The 19,088-nt window shown below is 38.3% G+C and overlaps 1 protein-coding gene across 1 annotated transcript in view; it reads left to right on the forward strand.

Annotated features, from left to right (window-relative positions):
* The window catches only part of NGF (nerve growth factor), a 62,699-nt gene extending 43,831 nt beyond the window's left edge, over nucleotides 1-18,868 (forward strand). Inside the window, exon 2 of the mRNA XM_072997143.2 lies at nucleotides 17,969-18,868. Coding sequence (XP_072853244.2) covers nucleotides 17,981-18,712 — 732 coding nt within the window. The 5' untranslated portion in view covers nucleotides 17,969-17,980 and the 3' untranslated portion in view covers nucleotides 18,713-18,868. The remainder of the gene's footprint in view (nucleotides 1-17,968) is intronic.
* The last annotated feature ends 220 nt before the right edge of the window (nucleotides 18,869-19,088 follow it).

A 19,088-nucleotide genomic window follows, 5' to 3' on the forward strand; every position in this document is an offset into this window, starting at 1 on the left:
ATATTAAATTGCTTTTAAACTGTTAAATATTTTAATAAACTGATCAAATGAATGCACTCTGTGGCTCATCTTCATACTGTTCATGCTCTCACTTTATATGATTGTGAATGTGGAGCATCTATGTGTCTGAGTTCAGAACAGAAGAAAAGTTGCTTTTTTTCTTGTTAGCTTTGTGGCTTCATTTAATGCAGTGTATTTACCAAAATGATCTGGCTACACGCCCAGCTCTCTAAATGTATTCTGCCTTCTGTTATTACAGGTACACAGTCTTGGTTTGCTTGAAGAATAATGGACAACTCTATAGCCCTTTGCTGCAAAAGGGCTATAGGGTTTTGCAGCAAAACCAGGGAGCTGGACAGGGAACAGATTGGATTTGTCTTCAGTGTGGAAGAGATTGTCACTCTTGAATTGGCCTCCTCAGCCACACTAGACGCTGTTCCAAGTCCCCCATACAGAGCACGTTACCATAGTCTTTCGAGACTGAAGGATGCCTAACTAATAGCCCTTAATTTAAGAAGTGTAGTCAGACAAATTTTAAATTGTATATAACCATAGGTATTTGCTGATATTTAATAAAGCCTCTTTAACAAGTCCGGAGTTTGGCCATTCAGTCATTCCCCATTACTATTCTGATAGGCCTCTTAGCATGTTTGGCATTAGCAGTGCTAATTTTAGAATTGTTTCTCTGTGGAGAGGATTTTGCCTTACATATCTAATTTGGGTTGCACTATCTCTTCTGTTAGAGTAACTCAACAGTGGCTGTGTCACCCTGTTAGCACTTAGCCTTGTCAAAAGAATAGCTTGACCCTGTGGTAAAAGGCTGGCGGAACAGCTGTGTCCTTAAAGTGATAGGTGGCTTGCCATAGAGCATTTCTGGCCATTAGCGATGTGTATACTTTTTCTGAAAGGAATGGAAAAGGAGCGGACTGTCAGATTTAGAAACCTTATTAATGAGAACTGAAAAATCAGTTTGCTTCCACACTGCCGTTGCACAGGCTTGAGATTGCCAAGGTCATTATTTCCATTTTACTGCTCACTTTCTGAGAGTCAAGTTTTATGACCACCTCATTTCATCTTCATGGGTGTTTCTCTGTGCCATAGTTTTCTCACCAGATGAACTTGTCTTTCAGTGTCAGCAAAGTCCCAATAATGCTTGCAGCGTGATTTTTAATCTGATTCTTGGGAACTCAGAATGCTCCCTGCCAAGCAGGCTGCTAACAGTTGTTGCTATATTATGAAAATGAAGAGGTGGATAGCTTTGTATCTTAATTATCCACACCCAGTCTTCTGTAGAGCAATAAAATACAGCCACCCTTGATATTGTAGTGCCGCTCTTACAAATAACAAATGCTTGCATAGAAACACTTTACTACAGGTGGCATCACAGTGGTAAAAAAGGAACATGCTGAGGACAAGCTATAGCTGTCCAGCTTTAGCTATGAACAAAGGGCACTACAAAAGATATGGCTTTTTTACCTTTATGTGACAATTTCCTGTGGCCCTGTCAGAAAGAAGGTAGGGGGGATTATCACACGTAAGAGAATCAATAAAGCAGGCATTAACATCTGTGCCATGTGATAGTGTTTATGAGCAGAACAAGGTAGAGTTGCCAGCTAAGTCATTCAGCCTTTGAAATGTAATTTTACCACTGTTAAGTTACAAGCCCTGTTTACATGCTTTGATTTGGGGAGTACTGTATATGTTTCTGATTGTCATGCAACTGTGCACAGAAGAGATATATAACAGTGGTTTGCTAAATGTCCTCAGTGTTCAGAAGTTGGTTAGGAATCTACTTTCACAACCCCTGAATTCTTTCATGGGTGTTCTCTCCCACTACTTCAGCTGTCTTTTCTTCATCTAAGGTTTTATTTCTCAAATAATTCCAGGCAATTATGGGTCATGTTCTAGATATAATAATGACGCCATAGTGCAATGTTGCCAATCCAAGGGCAAATTCAGGCTATTAGACCAAGGGCTGTGCTTCCTGTATTTATCAGAGACTAAATTTGGTGGGTGTCTGTTTCATATATCACAAACTTTAAAACTTCCTCTGCCATCTACAAGTAGGCTTTTTTCCCCCCAACCCCTAGAAAATTCTGTGGGGAAAAATAAATAATTACTTTGGGGTTAAGGTAATTGTAGCACTCCAGATGTTGATGAGTGGCCCCTGTTACTGGTCTGCCTCACTGACTGATGCTAATTAGTTCCAGTGCAACATCTGGGAGGGCTCCATGTTCACTGTTTTTGGGATAGAGATAGTGTCTTTTTTTATTAAGCAATATTTAATGTTACCTTTTTTATATAAAATAACCTACTATTCCAATAATTATTGAATTATCACTTCCTTCCACTATTTGTTTGTTTGTTTGTTTGTTTTGTTTGTTTATTTATTTAGTATATTTCTATCCTTCTTTGTGTCAAAAATGATAGTATAGGTTTTCACTTACATACTCCTTTCCCAGCAGACATTACTAGTGCCCTTACTACTCTCTCCATTCTTCTCACATATTATTTATTTATTTATTTATTTATTTATTTATTTATTTATTCATTCATTCATTCATTCATTCATTCATTCATTCAATTTATACACCACCCATCTGGCCGAGGGCTGCTCTAAAGCATTTATTTATTTATATTTATTTATTTAACTTATATGCCACCCACACTACCCAAAGGTCTTTCATTTGATGACAAGCTACCAGTATATGACAGTGAATGTAGAAATCTTTGTTTATATCATAGACAATTCTGATTTTCAATTCAGAATTGAATTTTGATTCTGAAAAGGCATTCGTGAAGTTGTTTCTCTATCTATATCCTACTTCAGTACAAGCATACAATTTGTTCAACAGGGATTAGATCTATGTCCTCAAAGATAAACAGGGTTATTTCCAGACCCTGGAGAAGTTGATTTTTCAGGCTCAGGTTTTTAAAGGAAATCAGGGAAACTGGTGTTTTATCTTACTTGTTTCTCAAGAAAGATATAGTTACTGTATCGAATAGCTATTATTTTTTCATGATGCACATATTCATGACTTGCATGGATACAACAGTGTCCTGAAACTTTATACTGTACAAATAACACATATATACGAATGGAGCTCCTTCCCCATAAAATGTCAGGCAAAACCAGTACAATTTTTTTAAAAAAAGAAGACAAAAACATTGTGGCACCTTAAAGACTAAAGACTAAATACTAATCTTAATGTAAGTTTTCATGGATAAGGCTACTTCTTCTCCATAAAATGTTACATTTGCAAAGTTGTATTATATACACCTTTGTGTGTCTGTGTGTGCGCGCGTGTGTGCGTATGTTTATTTACATCAGATGTTTACATATCACCACATTGACTCTGTGTGTGTGTGTGTGTCTCTGTGTGTGTGTGTGTGTGTGTGTGTATTTACATCAGATGTTTACATATCACCTCTCTCTCTCTCTCTCTCTCTCTCTGTGTTTGTGTGTGTGTGTGTGTGTGTGTATTTACATCAGATGTTTACATATCACCACACTGACAATATTCTTGGTATTGTGTACATATAGAGAACCAAGGATAGACAATAAAATCCAAATAATAATTTATCAATAACAGCAAGCCCAAATGGAGTCAGCACGTTAAAGGATTAAAGAATTAAGATATTAAAATGAATCTACGAGCAAAGAATTTTTTAAAAAATCAAAACTGTAACACCAGCTAATTAAATGAATGCCTACTCAAAGAGGAAGGTCTTAGCTTGGTGTCTAAGTTCTGCCAATTAGGAAACCAGGCAGATATCTCTTCCATAGGCGGTAGCCACTGTGGTAAATGCAACTTGTTGTAAGGGATCTTTTCTCCCATTTCTAGTAGAGAAGGATACAGAACACATAAATAACCAGATAAATAAGAACAAAAATGTTCTCATTTCAGAAATTATCACAAGTTTTGTAATGGCAATGAGTGGTAACATTTAGTGTAATGGAACTGGTTTGATCTCAAGAAGCCTGCACCCTCTCCTACCTCATTTTCGTCTTTCCAGAAAAATGTCACCTCACATGTCTATTTTAGGTGACCAGGTGTGCCTATAGCAAACAGATGTTCTGCTGTAAAATCTTTTCAGTTGAAGATCAGGATTGATGCCATAATGGAAGTACTTTGCTCTGTATTGGGCAGGAAATTGGTGGTAAGCATTTTGGTTCACTTGCTAGAATGTCCTGAATTCCAGGCACCAAAAGGGAGAGCTGAGTACCCAATATGATACAAAGTTTAGAGGCCTGGGTCTGTTCTAGGGATATGTTCCTAGAAATGGGAACTGCTTCAGTCAGCATATTCCTTATTCACCCTCGCAGTCAGAACACACAAATACAAGAAACATATTTTGTTTAAACAATATTGCATATTGTACATAAAAGGAAGATGAAAAAGAAAAGGTTTCTTTCAACCCCAGCAAAATATATATATTAAAGCACCTGCTATCATAAAAGGCATGTATTGGGCATGATTATCTCTGTTAATTAGATCCAGAAGAGAACTGCTGATACTTTATGCAATGCAGGAGAAAAGGGGTGCAGATGCTGTTGTTGAAAGATCTTCTCATTTGTTTCCAATAAAAGCTTACTGTATTCTCGCTGATGTTTCTTATGCCTGTTAGGGACTGTGCCATCAATTACATGCACGTTTCAGGGCTGTCCTTATATAAACTCAAGACCTTAGTTTTCGTACTGCTCTAAAAGCCACACCGCCCAACTGTATGGCTTTAATTACTGATTGCACAACCCAGATTTTAATCTATTTTCCTAGTCTTTCATGTTTTATATGATGACCTATGACAAAACAAAGAAACGACCTTCTATATGGAACTGCAAAATGATGGGAGTAAGTCCTCAGAAGGGAAAATAGAACATGTGCAAGCTATGAGGAGAATATTGATTGTGTAGATGCATTTCAACCATGCTCAGTGAGAATTATGAGCTGTTAATTATTTGAGCATGCTTTGGTTGTATCATGTTGACTTTTACTTGACTTTTACTTTCTACTTAATCTTTCGTTTCATATTTTCCATCTTGATTAATACTAATATTGTCAATGTAAATCATTGTTTTAATTGTTTTTATGAATAATTTTATTGTGAGTTGGCCTGAGTAGACATATGTCTAGAAGGGTGAGATAATAAATCTAATAAATAAATAAATAAATAAATAAATAAATAAATAAATAAATAAATAAATAAATAAATAAATGTTATTAATATGATCATTTTATGACTCATGTTTGCAGAGGAATTAGCAGTTTATCACCGTTCATATGATATAATTAACAAAAAGCAAAACATGTAGCAGCTTACACATGCATGAATCTGAAAATGTGTTGATATTATTTTTTCCCTTTAGAAACAAAAAATGAAAATAAAGTTTTTTTGCATGAAAGGTGATCCATCAGAATGGCATGACTATTCAGTGCCAAAAATTTTAAAGAAACACAAAAGCAGCTTGCTACAAAACATTGTCTTCTGTTTTGCAAAGTGGGTTTTCCAAGTCCATTTCTTTACTCATTTTGCTTCAGAACCATTTAAAAATTTTTAACAGTCCTTCTTTCTGTATCACTACCACATCCAAGCAGAGCGTCATCGAGGGAATGTGGTGACATCACTCTGACTGCAGAATTTTTTTTCCTGTTCTTATACTTTCATGGTCTATATCAAGAGGGGGAGAGATACCATGCCACCACTGCTAATTAGTATCTCTACCACTAAGAAACAATTAGAAAAATTCTCCCCTCCCTGGTGAAAATGGGTTAAGTCTCTCTCACACACACACGGCTTGCATTTTTCTGCCCACAAACTGAGGAACAGATTTCAAAATATTATATAGGAGGCTCTGAAAGGAATATAATTTAAACAATTTCCACATGTTTTAAAATGAGAGCTTGGAGGGCCTTCTCTGTTGCTGCTCCCAAACTTTGGAACTCCTTCCCACAGAAGGCCAGATTCACCCCATCTTTGCTGTCCTTCCTCCAGCAGGCAAAGACCTTTATTTCAGGCAAACTTTCCCTGAGTGAGTTAGTGACTGGCTTCCTGAGTGGAGTTTTTAAATAGATTGTTGTACTTTACTGCTTTGAATGTGTATTGGTGTTGCTTATTATTTTGTGGTATGATAATTGTTTGATTCTTTTTAGTATTTGTATACTCACTGTTGTTAGATTTAAATATTGTCTTTTAATGATGTAAGCTGCCTTAGGTCCTTTTAAGGAGAAAGGCAGGGTAAAAATATTTTAAATAAATAAACTGAAGAGAAAGAAGTATGCCATTTCCTGCATCATATTAAAGCCCATGATGATTGCAAGAGAATGAAAACACAACAAAACTAGACTTCTGTTACCACATAAATTTTCCACATCAAAGTTGGGTCAGCAACATCATGCTTAATTAAGAATTTAAAGCTGATTTTCCTTTACACAAGTGGATGACTATGATCTGAGCATTGATGATAATTGAAACAAGAAAGTGCAGAGGGGCAAGGAGAGAGACATCAGCTTCTGCTGGGAATTCTCTGAATTCATGTTCCTTTGAGTCTTAAATATCTAAATTGCAAGGAGTCAGTGGTAAGATAGATAGTGCCTGGTTTCCTTCATTCTATAGGTGTGGGAAAAAGAGAAATCTGTTCTTAATCTCAAGGATTCTTTTACTCAAATAAACCAAGTCTCTGGAGGCCAATGGGTTGTATGGAGCTCTTGTTAACCCTGAACCAGTTCCCTGGATGGAGAGTTGTCCTTTGTTCATGATGTCATGGTCAAATGGAAAAAGAAACATGAAACACTAGAAGATTCTGAGGGTTTTTTGTGGGGGCAGGGGAGTGTTTTGAAATGTAATTATGTGTGTAACATAGAGATTTGGGATAGCAGGTTTTCATGTCTTCCCACTGTCCTGACCTTTGCTGCCAAGGTTAGATGAATCCACTTTAAATTGAACTTCAAAATACCCTTGACAAACCCAGACAGTCTTATAGCCATCATGTTGTCAACGTTTTGTCAAATACCAACTGTCATTGTCTTTACACTTAACATTGTATTATTTACCTATGTAAAATAATTATATGCTGCCTCTTTGGGGCTAGGAGTGTTGAAAAATGTATACTGTATGAGAGTTTGCGCACAGAGGTTTAAAGTGTTACATGAAAAATCATACAGACTAAAATGCCATTCTACCTTTTCTGTGTGTGCCAGTAGTTGAAAATAAATGATCATTTAGTTCGATTTAAAATGTTAAAGAACTTCTACTGTATACAATGGTGCCTCAATTTACGAACTTAAACCGTTCCAGAAGAATGGTCATAACTCAAAATGGTCATAAGTCGAAGCACCATTTCCCATTGAAATGCACTGAAAACCCATTAATCCATTCCAGCCAAGGGGAAAAAACATATACACACAGCAAACCCCATTGGAACGTGATGGGGCCAAAAAATGATAATTAAAAAAAAACACCCACACACACCAAGCCCCATCGGAACATGATGGAGGCTGGAAAAAAAATCAAAAACACCACACACACACACACACACACACACACACACAGCCAACCCCATCGGAACATGATGGCACTGAAAAAAAATAACACCCCCCCTCACACAGCTAGCCCCATCAGAACGCAATGGGGCTGAAAAGAAAATTTAAAAAACCCCAAAAAACAGACCAAGCCCCATCAAAATGCAATGGGGCTGGGGGAAAACACACTAAACACACAAAAAAACATCACAGCACAGAAACATAACCCTCCCTCTCAAACCCACCCTGCAAAACAAAGTACAGTGGTGCCCCGCATAGCGATGTTAATCTGTTCCAGGAAAAACGTTGCTATCCGGAAACATCGCTAAACGGAATGTAAAACCCCATAGGAACGCATTAAACTCCGTTTAATGCGTTCCTGTGGGGGGGAAATTCAGCAGTAAGCAAAGATTACCCATCTGGCCGCCATTTTCGCCGCCTCGGTAAGCGAGGGCAGGGCGCGAAAATGCTGCGGGTGGCTATTTTCTTGATCCAGTGACCATTTTGGAACCGCCGATCAGCTGTTTCCCTAACATCGCAATGCAAAGATCGGTAAGCGAAACGCTTACCGATCATCGCAATGCGATGTTTAGCCTATTAAAACATTGCAATGCGATCGTAAAAACGATAGCAAAAAACGTGTCGCTATGCGGATTCGTTGTTAAACGGTGCACTCATTATGCGAGGCACCACTGTAAATGTACTTACTCAGGAGCAAAAAGCAGCACCAGGCAGTCCAAAGCCTCTCTGCAAACACACACTCTCTAACTGTTGGAGCAAAAAACTGCAAAGAAGCTCTTCGCCATCCAACGTTAGTCCTGTAATTTGAATTTCCTGCCTTTCCCCCCGGCCTCTTTTGTTTGCAACTCGAAGCTGTGGTTGCAAGCTGAACCAAAATTGTGCTGCCAGAGCTGGTTGCAACTCGAAATGGTCATATGTTGAGACAGTCATAAGTCGAGGCACCACTGTAGCACGTAAAAAGGAATTAAAAAATGCTTTGATATTTGGAACTTTGTACATAGACTCAAGCCCCTTCGCCACGATAAGGCAGCAATCCGTGAAGGCGGATGCACAAAGATGCCATATTCAAAGCAATGGTTTTACCAGTAGCAATGTATGGAAGTCAGAGATGGACCATAAAGAAGGCTTGACCACCAAAGAATTGATGCTTTTGAATTATAGTGCTGGAGGAGAATCTTGAGAGTCCCCTGGACTGCAAGGAGATGAAACCTATCCATTCTGAAGGAAATCAACTCTGAGTGCTCACTGGAAAGACAGATTGTGAAGCTGAGGCTCCAGTACTTTGGCCATCTCATGAGAAGAGAAGACTCCCTGGAAAAGACCCTGATGTTGGGAAAGAGTGAAGGCAAGAAGAGAAGGGGACAACAGAGGACAAGATGGTTGGACAGTGTCATTGAAACTACCAACATGAATTTGACCCAACTCCAGGAGGCAGTGGAAAACAGGAGGGCCTGGTGCACTCTGGTCCATGGAGTCACGAAGAGTCAGACACGACTTAACGACTAAACAACAACAACAAAATAAACATGTTTCACTCATTTATACTGGTATATTATCTTTAAACTTAACAAACATGGTTACTCCTTATATAGATCTCTAAGTAACATAACTTCCAGATTATTTAACAGAAATTCTTGCTTACAGAAAACTAACAACCTAACTGACAGACATCCAACTGCCAATTGCTTTATATATCTGTCTGAAAGTTAGCCTTCCCAGCTTCTGTTGGTTAACACCAGACAGATTTTTATCGGTTAGAATGTTCTAACATGCAAATATCACATTCCATTCTTTCCCATATAAACACATACATATATCTATAGATATGTTGCATAATAACATTTTCCCAGAAGCTTTTATTATGTAGTGCCAATAAAGTATGATGGCCAATATCCAATTGCTTAATGTATCTAATCACAGAAGGGTAGTCCCATTGAACTACTGTGGATTTAGTGAATTAACTCCTTTGTAGTTTCCATTGATTCAAATGGGTCTACTTTAACTGCAACTTACTGTGCTAAAGGAAGTTTCATTTAGAGTACGGTAGGTCTGTTCAAATCAATGGAACTCAGGGAAGAGCTGACTTGCCATATTCACATTGATTCAGTGGGCCTACTGCAGTGTAATTTATGCTAAGCAACAGACTTGTGAAGTAACCATCTCAACATAAGCAACAGCCACTGAAAAGAATGCATTATATAACAGTGGTACAACAGGACCACCAGAACATTGACTCCAAAGTTATAGGGAAGCTCTTTGTGTACTTTCTCGAGAGCCCCAAAGAAAAGGTGACACAAATCCTGCTCTTTGACACTAGTAATCCTCTCCTCATGAGGCATAGGGCAACATCAAAACTACTTTGTTGAAATTTGATGGCTGTGTGCCCTCCATTTGAAAGTCCACCAGAGGACAGTTCAAGGTTTTTTGGAAAGTGTCCCATATCTGAAGGACAGTGTGTCTAATTTAAAGGTAAGAAGAAAAACCAGAGACCTTAAAACTGCTCTTACCTATCCACAGTGAGAGCAGTGTGCTTACTGAACTAGATCAGCAGCCACATTGGTTAGCTGTTATTCTGTTTAAATTCTAAAATTCATTTCTATTAGCACATCAAATGTAATACTAATCAGTGTCCTGTTTTGCCCTCATTTTTGGTGTTAGATTTTCCCCCCCCTTATTTTTTTTTTAACAATGTTTTTGCACTAATGATCACTAGAGTTCCTCAAAAGTGCATTGTGGAGGTCTGCTAACCAAAAAAAAACAGGCTGCCATGTGAGACAGCTACTTATTCTGAACTTTGTCCACAACTCTAGACAGGGAATGGTCAAGAGTGAGGCCCATCAGTTAATTGTCCTTTATAACTCTTGTCTAGATATATGAATAATTATCAACATTTACAGTTGTTTTAAATATGGTAATAAAGTAAGAAAAAGAATACCAAGAATTTAGTAGGCATTTTAGCCACTTTCCTTCCTTTGTGTGTGAAAATGTTGAGAAGTGTTCTGCCAAAGCAATTAGGTTTTTATTTTTAATATCCTTAAATTACAGACTTCCTCTGGCTCTTAATTTGTCTGGTGACCTCTAAAGTAAGAACAACATTATTGAAGAAAAGAAAGTGTAGTCACTTGTCATTTAACCTACCAATTTCAATTAGTTCAAAGAAGCAAAGGGAAAGAGAATTTATATTTGTGTTGACAAATTGCAATGGAAGTTTTCATTTCAGTGTGTGATGTTAATCCTTGAGAATTGGATAGACAATGGAAACACTGACAGATGCTGTCCTTAGCATCATTTGTTTGACACTGCTTCATTTACTGGATTTAGCATTGATGGTGAATCCAAAAATGTAGAGAAAGAGAACATTGAAATTACTGCTGAAATGGGAACTTCATTCTTGTGGTTGAAACAAGCCGCCAGTTGAAACATAGGTTGTGTTTTCTTAGAATGGCAGTGCTTGGAAATGCTGTTGAATTATTTTTGGCATAAGCCAGTAGTAGTAGCTATGTGATTAACATTGTTTTAAGTGGTGGGCTTCATAGCAAAAGAGTTATTATTTTAATAAGGTATTTGTACAAAGATGTAGTCCTGTACATTCTGTGGCATGATGCTTTTATGTTTTGTGGGAGGAGGAGCCCATTTTTATTTTGGCACATGTGTGGAATAGAATCAGCATTATTCTGAAACAATTCTGTTAGTATGAATGTGGGTTTTAGTATAATTGGCTACAACATAATGAACACAGCTCGGAAATGCTGCTTTTTTATTATTACAATTCTCAGAATATCCCAGTCAGTACAATCAACAGAGGAGGAAGAATATACTGCAAATAAACATACATTTAATTATTCTGGTGTCTGTGGTGATGGGCTGATTTTTGGAGTAGTGGTCTAAAAAGGAACCTTTCCCATACCATGATAATTGGTCATAGAGTAATAGAGCTTATCTAGAAATCTCGAAGATTTTGAGCAATCTGTTGAGATGATAGCCTTTATACCTCCACCTTTATTTAAGCTGTATATTTATAAATAAATTTGATTAAGACAATAATAAGCCTTTTTCTGAAGAACACTGGATGCAGGTAAGTGCTGAACCTCTGAAACTTCTCACTACTTAGCTAAGCATCAATTCTATCATATTTCAGCTAGTGTTCTACTAGTGTTGGAGATCACATGAGATTTTCTGTCTGCATGATTTATAGGTTAAGCAATCAATAGACATGTTGGCTGCGTGGGAGCTTAGCCAAGAAGCACCAGTCATTCTGTCCCTGTTTTAAAAGAATATGCAGTTGCTTGAAAAGTTTTTATTGTAAAGATTATTGTCAATAGAGATATTTATTTCTTAAGCAGCACCTAGTGCAGCCCCCCTAGAATGGATTTCCTTTCCATCTCTTTTTGCTGCACAGTCAGTTTGGTATGAGAGCATATCGCATTTTTTCTTAATTCTATATCTCACTGCAATAAAGATCTTGCAGCAACTTTCTGGTTAACACCCTTATGTAAATGATTGCCAATATATCATAGTTTCAGACTTAGTTTTCCAAATAAGTGCAGAAAAAAATATCAATGTATATAATGATAAACTGTTAATGCAAAACGGGAGCATGATTTGAAACCTGAGGACAAAAGACATGGGTTATTTTTGTCTCTATCAATTTATTTGCCCTTTAGCTTCTTTTCTGGTACTTAATATGGGCTGAGAAGTAGGCAAGACAACACACACACAGCCATTATGAAACTGTTGGCTATATATAGGAGGAAGAGTTAAGTTATTATTAAAAAAATGTACTCCCAGCAATTGGTTACAAGAATTTTCCTGCTATGCACTTGGTCCACAGATTAAACAAGTCTTGTATGTGATACATCTATATTAACATACAGTCGCTGTTCCTGGCGATTCTAGATATCTTACTTGGAGCCAGCCCTGATCTGAAGTAGGCAGGTTGATGCTGCCTACTTGGGCTGATGGATTGGGGGAAAGGACTGATTTCATATTGTCTGTTGGGTAGCAAAGGGTCTCACAGCAAAGGGTCAGCCAGAGGCTGGAGTTACATTGCCCTTCCACTAGCCACAAGGTCTCATGAAAGCCTAGAATTAGTTTTAACTTTGTGCATGATGGATGCAGCCCTCAGCACCTGATCAGCTGTCTGAATGCTCAACAGGTTCAGGCCCAATGCAAGCCTAAATAATCCTTTTACTCTTGCTTTTTGGATTGGTCAACATCCCCACACAAGCCCAATGCTTGGAGTATCCCAGAGGAACAGGGTATTTCCCCTGACTTTCTGCTTTGTTTCAGAAGCCTGAGAGTAAAGCACATTGGAGGAGCCTTCTCACAACAATGTTTTAGGTGTATCAAAATGAAATATATGGGTAAAGAGGAAATTATGCACATTGTCTTGACAGCTTGGGAGATAATGAGTGGGGTTCCCCCTCCCAATTATGTTTAGAAGTTTATTTGCCATTTCAAAAACAAAACAAAACATTAGTAGCCTTTGCAGACGTGAGTGGAAGTGCACAATTATAGTGGTGGTTACCTGACGTAGTGGATCCCAGCTGAAAAAATGAAATGGTGGGCAGAGTTGAAGAGAATGGAGGAACAGCAGTGGATGGATCTCAGTAGCATGAGAAACAGTTCTGAGGCCATCACACACACCCTTTTATGTCTTTATCTTAACAGAAAGACTGTGTGAGAGAATGGCTGTGTGACCATGTCCCATTTTTTGTGGGGTTGAGGGGAAGAGAGAAAATCTCTCTCTTCACAACAGTATGTGTGTGTAAGAGAGAGAGAGAGAGAGAGAGAGAGAGAGGCAAGAGTAAGAATGATTCTGTGAATGTGTTTGAAAGATGTTTGATACCACGGGGTGTAACTCCACGCAGAGCTGTGTGGGACGTTGGGTCTATTTTCTTGACAATAAATGTGACAATCAGACAGCTCTGTTGGATTTCAAAGATATATCAGCATTGGCAGTATGGACTGTGATAAGATCTTGACAACAGGCAGTCTGTTTTTCAGATTCAGACTTTTGGAGATACACTGAAACATAGCCATTTTTAGTATTTTAAGTCTTTTATATAGTATTTTTAAAACTATTGTTTGTTTTACATTTGTAGTCATTGAGAGCCAGATTTGGTCCCTTGTGAGGAGAAAGGTGGCATATAAATAAATAATATAAATAATTAACTAAAATTTTGAGGTCAGCAATAAAAATGTCCTGAAGTACAGAATAAAATTTTGAAATGCAGGTGCTCATCAGAACAGTCATAATAGCTTTTCCCCCTACCTCTGCCATGAGGAGAGAACAAAAGTGCAGGCAGCTGGACCATACTTTGGATTATAGGAGGAAAAGTTTACAACAGCGTATTGTTTCTAGAAAAATCCATCTCTCCCAGATACTGTGACAATTGCAGCTAGCAGAAGAAGAAACAGGGAGGCAGGAGGACAATGATATCATAGTCCCCTCCATTCAAAAAGTCCTGTACCTTTGACCCTGCAGTCTTACACGATTGACGTATTCTCCACTATTTTTGTGTATTGCCTTTTCTATTGTCAGCTTTATATCTATTTAATGTTTTGTCTAAAGATTGTCCAATTTACTGTGTGTAGAATGACCAAAGGATAGCATATATCACAATAGAAGATGAACTCGTGAATGAACCCGTGATTTTGTGGTGAAACTCTTAGGTCCTTTAATGGTGTTGCTAGAGTAGAGGTGGAAGCAGAACTGACACTGGAATTTTGCTGTCACTGTACTTAATTTTCCCCTCTTCTCTTGATTAATGTCCCACACCAACCAGGTCCTTCAGGAAAACTGAACCTCTAGGGTAACAATGAATGAGCAAGTGCTCCGAAAGTTTCATGTTGCAGTAAATCTGTTAGTCTTGAAAGTATAGCGCATCTCATCGTTGTTTTAATGCAATGTATTATAATATGGCTGTTATGTTATGTTAGATGCTGTTACGTTGGAACCAATGTATAGTGAGTCTAATAGGGCTTTTAAGGTAAGTGACACATTTAAGGTTTTACTAGTTCCACACCCCCAGTGAGATTCCATGGCTGAACAGAGATTTGAGCCCAGGTCTCCTGAGTCCTCATTCTTCATTCTGTCCACTAGACTACATGATATGACTGCCCCTTTGTAAATGTTAATGCAAAATAAAGATGTTCACTGAAATTGTTTCATTTAATAATTTTGTGTTTGAAATCTACAGGGTTGTTAATTTCACTGGCCACAAGCAGTTGGCTGTTTATTTGAGTAAAGGAAATTGTGCAAGTCGCAGTTGCAAATTGCCTCTCATTAATGAGGTGCTAGTTGCATTCCTAGATTTATGGCCCAGGCAGGATGTCATTAATGAGTAGCAATTTGTCATTACCACTTAAATGATTTCTCTCATGCGGGTGTAGATTTCCTCCCACTAATTCTGGCTAATGTTGATTTGGGGAAACTGATTCTTTCATTTAAGAATTCAAGTGTATGTTTCCTGGAAAGGAAACTCCTGCATTTTTATATTATAATAATAATACGCAGCATGCACTATATTTAGGATGTCTTTTCTGACCTTTTTTTCCCAATGTTCCTGAGGTCATCTTCTCTAGCAAAGCATTGAATGCTGCTTTTAAAACAAACCCAAATCTGTTCTACATTTACTCATCTGAAATAGCTACTGTCATCCGTTCCATGAGGTCACTACAAAACAGAATATCTATTTTACTAAGGATGAATTATGAGAGGTTTATATTTATCACTGTTTAACTTTTGTTTGTGAGTACAACAGGGTCATTAAATTAAGGCCAAGGGTGTACAAGTCATTAAATGATTTTAATCATTTGATCAATCACAAAATGATTAGAAAGAGTGTTAAAAGGGATAACTAGCTTGGTCCAGTGCACTGATCCATGTGCCCTTGAATTATAGAAAAGAGACCATCACTGATTGCAACATCATTGCCCCTTTATAAGAGCCTTCAAAAGCTCGAAAATTAAAGCTAATTTTTGACCATAGGAAAGTGTTACAGAAACGGAAGAGGGTGGAGTGAATGCAGAACGAGAGGTAACAGAAAAGAATCTTGTTGTGGAAAAGTATCTTGGATTCTGGAACAAGACAGAGTTTCTCAGAAATGGGCGGGGAAGGGCATAACTTGTTCTATCTCAGATAACAAAATGCCTGGAGACAGCGGGGATCACATTGCATTATATACAGAGACAATTTGGTAAGTGTTACAGCAATGGAGACCAATCCAGTTTGCATTCCCATCTGTCAGACCATATTTTCTCCTTAGTAACACAACAGTAACATTTTTAGTGTTGAAACTGTTGTGAACATTCTTGACTTAATTTGCAAGGACCTATGTTTACACTGTTCACCCACCTTTGGTAGTATTACTTCCCCTTAAAGGTATATTCTCTGAGTATTTATAGCGTTCCTTACTGTGAATCAAGCTGAAATAATGTGCAGTCCATTCTCCATGTTTGCATGTTAATTGCACATATTGTATAGAATCTAGACCTGCATGGATTTGCACGTGCAAAAGGCAGCATCTGACTTGTGTTCCTTGGTATTTAATTCTTCCTTTTCATTACTAGTTGGACTCCATGTTACAGGCAGATTGCAAAGTCACATGTATTAGTTAACTGAGTAATAAAATGAGCAGTGTAGCTTCATGCAGCAAATTCACTCTTCGGCACTATCTTTAACATACTTTTATTACCTGCTCTCATTTCCTATTCGCTCAGAATTTGAACCAAGTAACTATGTGAAACACCAAATGTGGAGGCTACTGATGGATTTCAATAAGTTGTATCTTGATTTTACTGTATAAACCTTTCAAGAAAACTTAGTGAACCAATCCTAAGACATCTGCAATCCTGTTGTGTAGTGTAGCAAGTTGCAACTAAAAATTAGTCCCATTGAATCAGTGTTTTTTTTTTAAGTAGCCATGTTAGTCTGTGGAAGTAGAGACTTGGAGTATCGGCTTTTCAGTAAATTCCATTTATTCAGTGGGCCTATTGTCGCAACTTTTTATGCCATTGAATTCTTAGGTTTATGGGATTGGCAGATTGCTACAATTCTATCCTTGGAAAAAGCAGCAGCATACCTTGCCACTTTGTTCTAACAGAACACAGAGAAAAAAATGAGCTCAGTGCCATTCTTGAGTCTACACTTTGTTTGCGGACTGCTTTTTCTCCCTCATCTTCAGGATCTGTCTTTCTATCTCTCAAGCTTCTCTAATGAGATTTGCCCCAATGAGGTTTGCTAGATTGTCTCTTGCATTTTTCCCCTTACTTCTAAGTGCTGTACCAATCAGGAATGCTCACTGATTGGTACTTTGTGCCTGCGCCTCATCTATTTGTATCCTTAAAGTCAGCCTTAGATTAAAAACAAAAAAGAATCAACTGCATAGAAACTATTGGACCTGCAATAGCCACAGTCACAGCAAATGGCAGAAAGAGGACCTAAGATGTGTTGGACATCACACTTGTTGCTCTTCTTTGTTGGCAAGCATTTCAAAACTGATTTTAGAGATAAACATCAGGCTCCGAATAGCAAGCTACACTAAATAAGTTATAAAGCAGATAATTGTCTGAACATTTGTCCTGATGATACCACAGGCAGAGCAAGTGCACCTTGACATTATTGTCCATAAGCCAAGTTAACTTTGTGTTGGACAGTATCTCTAGTTTTACTGTATTGTTCCTTCTCTGGGGAAGCTTATAGTTCTGCATTTAACGACCTGTCAGCTTCAAGGCAGTACGTGGAGTCTTTTATTACAGTATGCCAGCTTTTTATTGATTACCATCTTATTATCTAAATAGGCTCTTAGGAAGCTGAAGTTGGAGAAGTTTTTTTTGGAAGTTATTTTCCCCCTGCCCACCCAAGTGCCTGCATTTAGTCTGGAGACATATTTGTTCAGAGATATATTTGAGTGGCCTTTCTGGCTAGAGACACATTTGGATAGCCTTTCTGTACTCTTTAGACATGCTTGTGAACCTTCAACAGACTAGAAGAGAGGGTGTATTTAATATACTCTATTTCTTTTTTGCACCACATACTGTCTCAGAGATTTCTATGTCACCAGCCCTTGGAGGCTTTTTTCTGGGGTTTGCTTTCACCTTAGAAACTCTAAAGAACTGCTTCATGTATAAACCCTTTGCTAGTAAGAAGTACCAAAGGAATTAACTATAATCCAGCTATTATTTGCTAGTATTCCTTCTTTATGAATCCACTATTCCTGTTTGAATGACTCTTTCTGCAAGGGGATGGGGAGGAAATCTACATCTGGTGTCCACATGCCAGGGCCCCATAAAGAAGATGACATACTTTCATAGTAATGTTTACTGCGGTGGTTGTGTCAGCAGAACATCTCTACTAGATTTGAAATGGACCCTTTTGTGTGTCATCTTTGCTCACTTAATGTTCCTGGTCTGTTCTCTCCTAGGTGCATAGCGTAATGTCCATGCTGTGCTACACTCTGATTATAGCGTTTCTGATCGGCATATGGGCAGCACCAAAAGCTGAAGATAATGCACCACTGGGGTCTCCTGCCACATCTGACATTTCTGAAAGCAGACGGACTAAACCACACCACATTGTGAAAACAACTCGGCACAGAGACCAAAACCAGCCTGTTGTTGGGAAGGTAGAGGACAGAGAAACTGGGCAATATGCAAACGTCTTTGTGGATCCAAAGCTTTTTCAGAAGAGGCGGTTCCAGTCCCCCCGGGTTTTGTTCAGCACTCAGCCACCACCTTTGTCCAGGGATGGGCAGAGCATGGAGTTCTTAGACAGTACAGATGGTCTCAGTAGGAATATCCGGACCAAGCGTGCAACTCATCCTGTACATAACCGAGGAGAGTACTCTGTATGTGACAGTGTTAGTGTGTGGGTCAGCAACAAAACCACAGCAACTGACATCAAAGGCAAAGAGGTGACTGTGATGTTGGAAGTAGACTATAACAACGCTGCTTACAAGCAGTACTTCTTTGAGACCAAGTGCAGAGACCCTAAGCCAGTGTCCAGTGGGTGCAGAGGCATTGATGCCAGGCATTGGAATTCCTACTGCACCACTACACATACCTTTGTCAGGGCACTTACCATGGAGGGCAAGCAGGCTGCCTGGCGCTTCATTCGGATTGACACTGCCTGCGTGTGTGTCATCAGCAGGAAAACTGAGAACCTCTGAGACTGACCAACACACATACCCATACACCCCTCTTCCCAGCCCCCTACCTCAGCCTGTAAATTATTTTAAGTTATGAGGACTCTATGGTATATTTATAGTTTATATAGGAAAGAAACAAATCCTCATTATTTATTAAAATCATTTGAAAACTGCCGATATGTTGTGTACTTTAATGACTCTCTTTTAAGCAGAAATTTCTCACAGTGTTGTTAGCTATAATCTTCCCTGGAAATATTATGATGATAATCATGCCAAAGATTTTGGAAATGAATGCATGATTTTCTACCCACTGTCCTCCACATCCTTACTTTACAAAAACGAGGTCCAGTTTCCAGATCACTCTCCATTGATCTGAAATAGACGAAAGCAAAAATGC

Source organism: Pogona vitticeps, chromosome 4 (assembly GCF_051106095.1).
Source record: "Pogona vitticeps strain Pit_001003342236 chromosome 4, PviZW2.1, whole genome shotgun sequence".
Classification (NCBI taxonomy): Eukaryota; Metazoa; Chordata; class Lepidosauria; order Squamata; family Agamidae; genus Pogona; species Pogona vitticeps.